The 13,245-nt window shown below is 32.2% G+C and overlaps 2 protein-coding genes across 2 annotated transcripts; both read right to left on the bottom strand.

Moving 5' to 3' along the window:
• Positions 1–319: 319 nt before the first annotated feature.
• Positions 320–1,032, bottom strand: LOC110667090 (calmodulin-like protein 30). The gene has a single exon (XM_021827822.2). The coding sequence runs from the start codon at positions 1,030–1,032 to the stop codon at positions 472–474; it is 561 nt and encodes a 186-aa protein (XP_021683514.2). The 3' UTR covers positions 320–471.
• On the bottom strand, positions 320–4,317 carry LOC110667089 (protein disulfide-isomerase SCO2). The gene is made up of 3 exons (XM_021827821.2): positions 3,758–4,317; positions 3,330–3,456; positions 320–1,590 (listed from the first exon to the last, which is right to left on the bottom strand). Exons 1-3 carry the CDS (start codon positions 4,193–4,195, stop codon positions 1,517–1,519), a joined length of 639 nt encoding a protein of 212 aa, XP_021683513.2. The 5' UTR covers positions 4,196–4,317; the 3' UTR covers positions 320–1,516.
• Positions 4,318–13,245: the final 8,928 nt, after the last annotated feature.

Here is a 13,245-nt window from a genome sequence, read left to right as displayed (position 1 = left end):
GACCGAGCTTGACTGGTTGGATAATTCCTTCTATTTTCTTTCCTCCCTTGGTTTATTCTCGAAGACGTCCGAGATAAGGGATAGAGTGAAAGATAATGATTGATCTCGACTAGTTGGATTTACATTTCAATAAAAGGAGAAAGGGAGGAAGAAAAATATCCAGTGCCCTTAGAATTACTGTATATTTTCAATTAATTTTTGAAGTGCTTTAAACAAATTCTTAATTCACTTTTACTTTAATATACATATGCAAGTGATATATTACGAAGGATTATGTGTTAGCCTTAAAAAGGAAAACAAGAAGAAGAAACGGAGAAAAGAAAAAGAATAAAAGGAAAAATGTTATTATGATTTATAAACACACATGGTTAGTAGATTCCCTCCTGTATACACATGCATCAAATGCAGAATTCTTAAACATGTCACTCAGGATTACAAATAAAATAAGCCTTCATATAAACGTAGACTCACTTAATCATGATTAATCAAAGTTTGTGTCATCATGGTTGTAAACTCATCCATATCAACCATACCATCACCATCAGCATCAACTGCCCTGACCATTTTCTGGCAATCCACTAAGCTGCATCGTTCACCAAGCCTCCTCAAGACTTCCATAACTTCCTCAGCAGTTATCTTACCGTCTCCATTTATGTCGAATGCTTGAAAAGCACTCTGAATGTCTGTCATATTAATGCTTCCTCCTTTCTTCTGCGCTTCAACAAACTCTTTGAAGTCGATAAATCCATCTCCATCCAAATCAACCACCTGGAAAAACTTTGGCACTTCTCCTATCATTTTTTCCTGTCCCAGAGCTCTTAGTATGGCCTTGTACTCCTGCTGAGAAATTTTGCCATCTTTGTTTGAATCAAATTTATTGAAAACCCGCCTCAACTCGCTCAAATTTGGCTGGAAAGAGGGTAGAGCACCAGAGCCTTGTCTGTCCCAGGAAGAGAACAATCGGGATGGCCTTCGCAGAAGCTTATTTCTTGAAAGCTTGTACTGGAACTCTAGAAAGCTAACATTCGGCATTTCTGTGATGGAGTCTTTTTTTTTCTCACAGCAGTTAGAAGCTTAAAGATACAAAATGTTACTGAACCTTCAACAATAGAACAGCAGATAGATGACTTCTAACTTGATATCCTGCTTAATAACTCAAAAGTTTATTCTATATTTAAGGTCTGATAAAGAAAGTTAACTTTTATTCCTTAAGCAACTTGCTAGCCGTTGAACAAAAGATTCTGAATGCATACATAAGGATAAGGAAGAACAAAGCTGTGGTTCCAGAAGATAAGAGGAATACAAGCAAAGAATAAATTCTGAGTCACTAGTCCAAATTCTGCTTTTGAGGATGCCACTTTTATTCTCTATAAATGTAAAGGGAAATTCTGCTTTTGAGGATGCCACTTTTATTCTCTATAAATGTAAAGGGTCAATTCACAAGGAAGAAGCAAAAAATACTACTCATAAAAGTTATTGTTAGGTATACTCCCTGAAATGGAAAAACTCCCTTGGCTCAGGGAGGCTTTCCATTATCCAAGTCCTCCATTACACCAATGTCCTTGCGAGCTGTTATTTTCTGCACATATCCTGCAAGAACAGAAATAAAAATATCAACCCCAACTGTACTTTGAAACCACAATGAGCAAGAGGGAAATAAAAACTCGGAGTCTATTGCTTGAAAAACAAACAGATGCTCATGATGGAAATTAATATAATTCTCCCAAAAAAAGTTGCGAAGTAATGTAATAATAACTGGAGGAAAAGTACATGCCAAAAGGGATATAATCACTAGTGTAACTCTGCACCAGGGGAAAAAAAAAAGGATAGTCTTGGGGAATCTGCGAAGCTTGTTTATACCTTAATATTCCCTAAATCTACTTTTGAAACATTCTTTGTAATCTCTTTTTGCATTGCAAAATATTCTTATTCTTCTTCAGCTTCTTAATCACTTAAGGAGAGCATGCAAAACTAATTGTCAAACATTTCTCATCCCTAAACTTCACAAACCACGTGCACATCCAAAAACAACAAACAGATACTAAAGAGATTTTTCTTTTCTTTTCTTCTTCTCTTTTCATCCTACACGCCTCCACAGAATAGTTTCATTCCAATGAGTAAAGCTTAGCCAGCACTCCATATTGAAAGTGTAAATAAACATCCACAATGATGATTTCTATGAAATGCAATGGCAAAGCAACTGCAATGTGCCTTGATAGAAATAACTCCAGGGGAATGAAGGTCTCCACAAAATTTATGCAGCTCGTCATTACGAGAAAAGAGTACCTCCAGAAAACTTTTCACTTTTATTGAATTTAATATTGTTGGAACTTTAACTATGTTTCTTGAGTTATGCTATCATATTCATAGCCAAACTTATTGTGAATGTGTAGAACTTCTGCATTCCTCAATCTGGATGGATTGTTTGCTGAACCAGAGAATATTAGAAGAGCAGCCAGGGCTATTATTTATACACTTTATACCATTCAACAGATTAATGCCAGGATTCATCACAATGAATAGAGATAATAATTGACCATAAAGAAGGGTTGAAAATGGTCTTTAAGAAGTTGCGTGCGAAGGGAAGAATCAGATTCAAAGTATCCTTGGATTGAAATGCAGAAAGAGTATTAGAAGTCCATTTCCAGAGACACATTGAAAAAAAAAATTATTCAGCAAATTCTATTAAAAGCAGAACTTCAAATCAACCTCAAATTTTTAATGAACTTCCATATGCTTGGCAATTTAGGTTTGTCAGTCATGTGGCTTTGAATCAAGTTGTTTCAGACTGAACTCAACTCAATACCACAAGGATTAGCAAATTCCTTTCTATTGAATCAGAAACTTCATATCAACCTGAGCACTGATGGCTTTTAGCCAACTCCCATATGCTTGGCAATTAGATGTATCTATTATGTGCCTTTACTTGAGCTGTTTCAAACTTAGTTTAATCCAATGCCATGAGAATCTACAGGGTATCAAGGACAGACCACCATCTTCCAATAAATCTAACTTCACCATAATGGATCCATAGCTATCATATGAGGTGCGTAGTTTACTTATACTCCTGAAAAAACTATAAGAAATGCACAAGCTTGCACTCTGCATCAGTATATATATATATATAATCTCAAGAAACAAACAATGAGAGCCGCAATGCATAGTGTTGCGAAAACATATATGTGATGATAGACACGTACAACCTTGCATGTTTTGCCAACCAAATGATATAATATAATCCGATCAAGGGCAATGCAAATCCCATTAGCTCTTGCATTTCTTCTTATTTATATACTGAAATTCAAAATTTGAAGGAAAAAGAAATATACCAATGCCAAGGCAAGGTACACACTTGCAAATAGTCTCTTTCCCTCTTTTATTATAATAGCTAACAAATCCTGAACCTTGGCAGCTTCTGCACTTTCCTGTCCACTCATAAACCACTTCCTTACAATCCTGCATTTCCAGAAATTAGATTCAGAACAACATTAATAAGACCATCATAGCACATTGTTGTAAATAATAAGAAGCCTCATATACTCAACCAATATGCCAAGCCAGAGTTAGAACAACCAATGCTAATTCTTGAATTGTTTCAATGAAGCATATAATACCACTTCCTGAACTAGCTTCTGTTCCAGGTTGAACCAGTCCAATTCCGAGCCAATTTAATCGTTTCATCTTGTAGTTGAAGATCTTATTTCCCAAGTCTACATTTATCAAGGGCAACAGCAATTAATCAAAATAGAAATTTTACCTGAACTTCGGGATCGCATCGTAGCCGTTTGTCAATCTCCTCAGGAGGGACAGGTTTAGAATCAGGGAAAGTCATCGGGAGAGGAAGAGCGTCTTCATTATCAGCCAAATAGCTCTCCCGGTTTCTCGACCACTTCTTTTCTCTTGCATTCGCCCTAATACTACCGCTGCTGCCACTACCTCCAACTCCCACCCTCTGAGGTGAGGTGGAGGAGCCGTCTACCGGCGCAGAAGTAGCTCCGTCAGAGTCCTGGCCAATTCGAATACTGCCAGCATCGACAGCAGCGGATGTGAAGTGGAACCACCTGGGGAATGTGGGTCCTACTCCAAAGTCGCCGGCTGCATAGCAGCGGCGAGAGTTGGTGGCTGTGGAGGGTAGAGGGAGGAGAGGAGAGGGATTTGAGGGGAAGAAGAGATAGGTAGGGTTTATGGGTAGCATTTGAGAAGCTTTTGGAATTGGGAGAGGTAGAGATATTGGGACGATGAGATGGACTTAACGCACAAGAATGAAATTTTAGATTTCGGCTAACGAAAGGGAGAAAATATTAGGCATAATCGGCGTATATACATATAATTACGTGAGATTTATTATCCATATCATTTCTATATTATAAAAAAAGTTTATTTTTTCTTAAAGTGAAAATTTTATTTTTTCAGTGCCCTTGTTATCCTTAATAATTAGCCAATGAAATGGAAATGCTGAGACTGAGTGGGGCCCACAATATTTATATCTTGCTAATTTTATGCATGTGGTCAAATTCATCTCCAACCAACCACAGGCGACTCTGCTGTTCTATGTTTGTGTTTTAAGTCAAAGCTGGTAATCAGGTCACAATTTTAAGAAATGACTGACAGCCGAATCAACAACAGTATCGAATTATATCGAAATTAATATATATATATATATATTTTATTTACTATTATTTTTTATTAAAAAAATTCATATTATTATTTTAATTTGATTCTAAATCTAATTAAAAATTATATTAAAACTGTATAAATTCGAATAAAATTTTAATTTTATATATATTACTTTTTTAAATATACATATGTATAATTTAATAATTATTATTTTTTATTTTTTAATAATTTTAATCATAAATATATTAAATTATATTACAATCATTTTCATATAAAAATTAGAGGAGTTGAAAATCAAATCTGATACTTGCTAGTCAAGTGATATGCTGTTAATCATTATACTAAGTTAAATTAGACATAGTCCCACCTTTCAGTTCTATAATATACTTTTCAATTTTTAATTACATATATATATGTATATTATTATTTTTATTTTTTTTTAATAGGGTGTCTTTTAATTTCCTCATGTAAACACGTCCAGGCTTCCAAAATTGCTGCTTTCATCAACTTCCAACTTTATGTACTCTATACAAAGCGTAACAGTTGAAGTATCTTAGATGAGCTTTGTAGATGTAGCAAACACCAAACGATGGAGATGGAGATGGAGAAGTATATAGGTGCTTTTTATTTCATGTGGGCGTTGATGTTATTGGTTGTATTTTAGGAAGGCTTTGACCAAATCAAGGGATTAGGAAAGATAAGCAACTTGGATATTTTTCTTTTCTTCTTCTCTCCTATTGTTGCATTTCAGATTTTAGGGTATTATCGTTTTACTTTTTAGTTTTTATTTTTATTTGAAAATTATTATTGTAATGATAATTAATTCCACAATTAGCATTTCATGAATAGAAATAGTGAACTGGGTAATAGGCCTAAGTAAAATCTTTATTGTATCATCCACCCAAATTTAAGCTTTATTGTAATAATCTTAAAAATTTTTAAAAATAAATAATTTATAAATTAAATTATTATAGTATTACTTTATTAAATAAATATATTTCATGATATTATTTTTTTAAAGTCTTAAAATTTAATTTTCTAACTTTTAATTAAAATTTCTTTGATTGTGAAATTCTACAATTTTATGTTTTAGATATTTCAAATTTAATATAATTATTATTATTATTATTATTTGTGTTATTATTATTATTATTGTTTTCATTACTTAATTTTAAATGTATTAAATTAGAATTGGACTTAGTTGAAAAGAATTTTTGGACTTATTTGAGAAAATTTAGAAAGTTTATAGATTAATTTATAAATTTAGAAAGTTTATAGATTAATTTATAGTTTTGCTTTTAAATAATAAAAAAAAAACTCAAAAGTTTAAAAAAGGGGACAGCAGTCCCCCTCTCCTCTTCATAGGCATCATGTAGATTCCAAGTTTGTGTAGTATCGTTTCTCAGTTTGCGCAAATCGAGCTTCAGAAATTTTAGCCCATTTTAACTTCTAAACTAATTTCTCTCAAACCGAATTTTTTTTCAAAAATCCGAGTATATCAGCGCATTGTACACTTCGAGAGCTTTGAAAGGATACCAATTCAAGAACTTTTTGATACTAAAAAATTTTCAAGACCCACTAGCTTACTGGTGAGATTTTGGGTCTTTAAAATCATCTTTTGGATTAAACAAAAAATTTTTTCTAACTCCTTATATTGTGGGCTTAATGCAGGTCCTTTCCTTTCAGATAAATTCCATTGACGCCCAAGACTGCAATTTTAGTTTGGACACTCGGGCTCCAGAACTCACCTCAGAAGTAGGTTGACATTATAGTCGTTCCTACTATTTTTAGATACCCCGGACGAGTTCTAAGTGTTAGAATTAGCGTAGGTAACTCTGAATGCAAATTCACTATTTTTGCCTTAAGTTGAGCTATAGTTCGATAATTAATAAAATATTCATGAGTATATGAAATACAATAATTTTAATTGTAATATTAAGATAATATTATTAAAGACCTCCATGAATATTTATAGAATTTTTGAAAGTAAATAGGATATTTTTGGACAATAATAAATTTTAGACCCTTGAGCTGAAGTTGAGCAATGACACTAGTTTAGGTTGTTCTAGGAGGCCCCGAATGGGCATTGTATTATGTTATATTGTGGGTCTGAGGTCTTTGGGTTGTTGAGATATAAATTGTGTTTTCTTGCAGGGAGGTTAAGTCTTAGGTATAGAGGACACTCTGCTGAATTTTTGGCACGAATCTAAGAAGTCTTTTATTTATTTAATTAATTATTGTTAGTATATTCTTAACAGTTCTTTAGTATATTTGCTTAGGTGATTCAAATCAATTATTTTCTTCTTCTGAGCAGAATCAATAAGCATTGGATTGCACTGTGAGTTGGATATTGATTATATTTTGTAATTTCAATATTATTTATATATTTTTGCCATGTTCATGCATTTTATAAATATATTTACATGCTTAGTTAAATAAATTAAGAGCACTCTTATTGTTGCATATCTATTTATTAATATTTACTTGTGTTTGTCACCCTGAGGATAATTTAGGGGTGTGTGTATATTATGTATAGATATATATGGCATATGATGAATATGGACTGGATGGGTAGTCGCAGCTTGAGCAAGTCTCACTAGAACTCGGTCTTTATGGATATGGAAATTTGGAGTGAGGCACAAGGGGAAATTACCAAGAGGGTGATAATGAAAAATTAAATTACCAAAAGGGGGTGGGTTGTTGATTATTTACCAAAAGGGGGTAAAAGTTGATGAGTTAGCAAAGAGAGAGAGGAAGACTCAATTATGACCAGCATCTATGAGCTCAAATGAAATTACCTTAATTTATGTGGATTGAAATGAAAAAAAAAAAATTAATTGAAAATGCAGGACGCTACTCTAAGTAGTGACCCACGCTGTCGCTTTGACCAAGACAAAAAATAATCATGAAAACAGAAAAAAAATAATAATAAAAAAGTCTGTTGTAGGTAGGTGCTACGTTAGGTAACGACTACAGGGCCTACTAGATTCTTCTCGTTTAGTGTGAAAGAGTTGCTGAAGTAAACAGAAAAAAGAAAAAAGTGGTAAAAAAGTAAAAAAAAAAAAGCAATGAAAATAGGAAAAAAAATTTCCCCAGCTAGGTGCTACTATAAGTAGCGACCAAGTGACATTTTCTAGCGTGAACCAAATACACCTCGTTTAGCATGACATGCAGAACCAAGTACATCTCGTTTTGCATGACATGCAGAACCAAGTATAGGTATGAAATGCAAAAGTAAAACTGAAAAAAAAAAAAAAAAAAAAAAAAAGAGTCTAGCGTAGAAAAAAAAAACTGGCAGAAATGGGCAGCTGGGCGCTGCCCATGGCAGCTTCAGCTGCCAACATACCCTTTCCAAGGCAACACGTGTAATCATATCTCATATCCTATTACGTCCACCCCGTCCTGTCCATCAACATTGCAGATAGACTCTACTTATAGTAGCATCTCCCACGCTCTATATATACTCCTCCTTCTTCCTTTCATTTTATGCACCGATTCTCTCCCATTTTCAAAGGTACGTGCAGTGTGTGTGTGTGTGTGTGTATTATTTATGTATAGTGATAATTTTTGAATTAGTTAGATATTTTTTTTAAAATTTAATAATGAAATAAAATATTAAGTAATAATTATAATAATGTGGTTAATAATTTGTATTAGTAAAAATGAAAAAATATTAGTAGTGAAATTTAAATATTATGCTGTAAAATTTAAGTTAGAAAAAATTATTAGGTTTAGGGTATAAATTTATGTGTAAAGAAGGTAAAAAAAATAGTTGAAAATAGGGAAAAAAATAAATTATTAATAATTTGAATATATATTTAGAATTTTTAGAGGGAAAAAAATAGGATGAAATTAATGTGAAATGCAGTTTTTTAAGTTGTAAATAATGAAAAAATATTAAAAGAAGAATAAGTTCAAAAAAATGTTTAGGTTTTTTTTGTACTGTGTATTATATTATTTGGTAAAAGTAACTAGGTGAAATGTGGATAAAGAAATATATATTTTTTAAGAAAAATAATTTGTTATTTTTTACAATATTTAAAATAAAATGAGATAAATTAATATTATTAAAAAATTAAATTATGTAGCATAATTGTCAATATATTATTAGATTTAGGGAAATAGGATAAAATCTATATATGTATTATTTATTATGTGTAATAGATTTAGTAGTATGGCAAAAAGTTTGTATTAGTAAAAATGTAAAAATAAAAATTATTATTAGTGAAAATTATATATTATGCTGTGAAATTGAAGGTAGGAAAAATATAATTAAAAGTATAATAACTTAAAAATAATAGATTGAAATGATTTTTTTTATAATATGTCTTATATTTAAAATTTTTAAATTTATATTATTGTAAAAAAAATACTGTTATGTACTTTATTTGTGAATATGTTATTTGATTTAGAAAAATAGGATAAAATGTATATATGATAATTTTATTAATTTAAATAGAAAAATAGTAAATTATAATATGTTCCTTAAAGTCTTATTTGGTTCACAAAATAGTCTATTAATTTAAATTTTATATTTAAATATTTTTTCATTTATAATATAAAATATATTATACATTCATTATTTGTCACGACCCAACCTATGGGCCGGACCGGCACTAGGACCTGGGCCAGCCTAAAACCCCCGAGGCCCGTAGTAAGCCTAATTATTCACTACCCAACTCTAAGGCCCATTTGGGCCCAATTTCAAGAAATCAACCGGACAGAGTCCGGCCATAAAATGGACCTACCAACGGGGAGTTTTTGACTTACCCGACCTGTAAACACAATAAATACTCAATTGGGAAGCTCAGCTCACCCTCCACATACTCATATCATCATAAAAACATATGGGAGCTCAGCTCCCTCATCCAGTCCATCAAACATGCATATCATTATACGTTTACAGGTCCAACATGGTAATAATATTACAGACTGAAATCAAATAAATACTTCTAACACATGCGGAAATTCTAGGAGTAAATAAAATTACACAAATATTGATAAACAACCCGCGAAGGAGAAAAGCAGGTTAACCACAATAAAATCCTCCTGTAGCCTGAAAAAAATATTGAACAGGAGTGAGCGTTCGACTCAGAGAGTAAAATATCAATTTTAACCATAATCTCTATAACTATCTAAAACTAATGCACCATGTGGAGTGAAATGCAACACCAGCAATAACTTCACATCATAACATCAAAAATATAATTTGGAGCACTCACACACCCAATAATATCAATCATAATATATGGGAGCTGATCCCTATACAGCTCTCTTAATTCCAACTGTGCCAGCGAAGAACTCAGCTCGGACTTCCACTTAATAACCAAATCAGGGTCCCAGCGAAGAACTCAAGCCGTGTCTACCCCGAAGGACCGGGTCCTAGTGAAGATCTCAAGCCGTGTCTACCCGTCCTATCCATAGTCCACACCACATCACACGCATGCCAACGCATGCACACTGCTCCAAATTACCACAATAACATACATGGCACTTTCACAGTTATGAATGCAACATAAATCGTGCCTAAAGTTTATCTACATAGATATATGCATATAAGTGATGCATGGGCATGCTTGAACATATAATAATAGTGAAATTACAATTAAAATTAATATTTTACTCACAGACTTGACAACGGTCACTGTGGCGGCTGGGCGGAGGAAGAAGGCTATCACGACTCACCTGACAATTACATTACAATTATTTAATACAAATGACTCAATACAAATCAAGAAAAGACCAAATACGTCCTAAGTCGTGCCGAAAATTCAGCAGAGTCTCCTCTATACCTAGGACCTACCCAACCTGCAAAAAGGGCTCAAAACACACTTTTATATTCACAAATCCATATATCCACAACTCAATCACATCACACAGCCCCTCCTGGGCCCATCAAATCAGTCATCCATCACAATATGTAAAATTTCAATTTAGTCCTTATAATTGATCATTTTTGCAAAAACTGCCCAAATAAGCTCTAAAAATTCTAAAACTTTGCCCCGCGGTCCTTAGCAATATTACTAGGCTATTGCAAAAAGAATCAAAATTTTCTGAGCTACCACGAATATTTTATGGATTTTTAATCCTATTTGAGTACTAGAAAATTACGAAAAAGTAAGGTTCGGGTTTACCTTTGCTGATTCTGACTCTGGGGACGCGCTCGGGACATCTAACAATGGGGGGGTAGCCAAAACCTCGGTCCAATTCGGAGACTTTTCCGGTAACTGGTTTGTCTGGCCGGAAATTCACAAACCTGATCAACTGTCGAATTTCCACGAATTGAGGATACCTACACGAAGCCCACAACACGGGGGTTAGTATATAAAATTTTCATAATTTTCTAAGCTCATTTAATGCTCAGAAAAATACTGCGAAGTTCCGTGCGACCCACCGAAAAACGGTGTCGGAAAATTTTGAAATTTATATCCCCGAGAAGCTCTCGACGAGTGGAGCGCTCTGGTACTCTCGGTTTTCTCGTGGAGTTCACGGTTTGCGAGAAATCTAGCCCGAAAGTCAAAATGGGCTAAAACTTCATGGGTAAAAATTGGACAAACCGCTCGATGGATTTCGGTGTTCTTGGTGTCTATGAAAAGCTCTCAACGAGTAGATTAATTTAGACACAAGACCCGGTCCGATTGGTGGCCGGATCGGCCGAATTTTGGTCGGGAAGACAAAAGGTCGCGAGCGCGCTGCGCGTCGCTTCTGGAGCCATTTTCCGGCGTTCCAGGCGGTGGCCGGCAGTGGGGGAGGGCTGAGGCGGCGCGCCGGCGAGCTGGGGTGGCAGGGAAGGCGGCGGCGCGGCAAGGGGAGGAGGGAGGAGAGAGAAAAAGAGAGAGAAAGGGAGAGGGGTCGGACTCGCGCAGGGAGGGGGAAGAAAAAGAAGAAGACCGGTCCGATTCGACCGGTCCGATCCGGTCCGATTCGATTCAGCCGGTTCGATTCAGGATACAAAATTTTAAATTTTTACTCTGCCTCGGGACTGAAAACGAGGTCCAAAAATTTCGAAAAAATTTAAGAAAACTCAGAAAAATTTGTAGACTCCAAATATATTTTTAGTTTTGGCACGTGGTCTTTAAATTAATTTTTAAAAATCATCAAAGTTTATATTTTCGAAAAATCGAACTCGATTTTTAAAATCCGAAAAATCTCAAATAATTTCTTAAAATTTAAATAAAATTAAAATATCAATAATACTCATAAAATAATAAAATTTAAAATTTTGGGGTGTTACATTATTAATTGAAATTTTTTACTAAAAAATATTTTTATTGATTAAAATATATTTTAATATAATAAACAATTCAAAAATTACATAATAATAAAGTAATAATAAAATAATCACTTGTATAATTTTTAAAAAAATTTTTTTTCTACTCATCAGTTTATTATCAAGTATATTAATCTTTCGAAACCAATAAGAAATTAATATGATTTTAGAAAGATTTAGTGCTATTTTTATTTACAAAATTGTGAATCTTTTTTACGATTGATTGTATGACCTATATTCAGTCAATAACTTTAATGGTTGTTTTACTCTAATGTAATTACTTTGCATAATTGGAAATTGAAAAAAAAAATTAAAGTGTGATTATTTTATTATTATATAATTTTTGAATTGTTTATTATATTAAAATATATTTCAATAAATAAAATTAATTTTTTAGTATAAAATTTCATTTAAAAATAAACGTAAAATATATTTTATATTATAAATATATTTTATATAATAAATAAATAATATTTCAATATAATCTTTAAATAAATGAACTATTTTATTAATCATATAAAACTTCATAGACTATGTTGTAATTTACCATGATTTTGTCAAATTCAATTCAGTTCCTTTCAAAAAAGTTTTGGTTATAATTGTAAAAAGACTAAAGTTTGTATATATATATATATATATATATATATATATATATATATATATATAATTACACATAGAATATAATAATAATAATAATGTCATAATATTTGTGTGATTCAACTATAAAATTTATGTCCAGAAATTATTCGCAAAAGAACATATTTTTATTACGGTGAAAAAAAAGTTACATTTTCTCTCAGAACCTTTTAAATTCTAATTTCAATATATTTACTCAGACTCCCATAATAAATTGAAATAGGTGAAACGTACAATATTAGCCCTCAATGAATTTAGTAGTGGGCTTTGCTACTACCGCAAACTTCACAAAAAATTTATTCAACTTGTACTATAATTATGGACTTTTCAAGTCAAATTATAAATCTAACTTATTAAAATATATTCAAAATTCAAGTCATATTATAATAATATTTATACTTATAGCGTTAAAGTGTAAAATAGCATGATATTATTTTGAATTAAAAAAAAAAAGTTGTCCAAGAAATGAAATTGTTTTGTTGTACTACTAACAATCTTATAAGATTTCATCATTAGTTATGATTTAAATTTTATACATGTTATATGTTAGTCTTGAACATTAAATTAAAAAAAAAAAATGCAACCCTTACATGATTCCATTATAAAAATTGACATGCAAAATTCCACAAATTGCAAATGAAGAAATAATTAACTTGATAAATCTTTCTTTGTTGTCCTTGATATCAACATTTGGTTCCAGTAGTTGTACACTTGTATTGTAT

This window comes from Hevea brasiliensis, chromosome 8 (genome assembly GCF_030052815.1).
Source record: "Hevea brasiliensis isolate MT/VB/25A 57/8 chromosome 8, ASM3005281v1, whole genome shotgun sequence".
Classification (NCBI taxonomy): domain Eukaryota; kingdom Viridiplantae; phylum Streptophyta; class Magnoliopsida; order Malpighiales; family Euphorbiaceae; genus Hevea; species Hevea brasiliensis.
The sequence above is the reverse complement of the archived record's forward strand: the minus strand, read 5'-3'. Positions and strand labels throughout refer to the sequence as shown.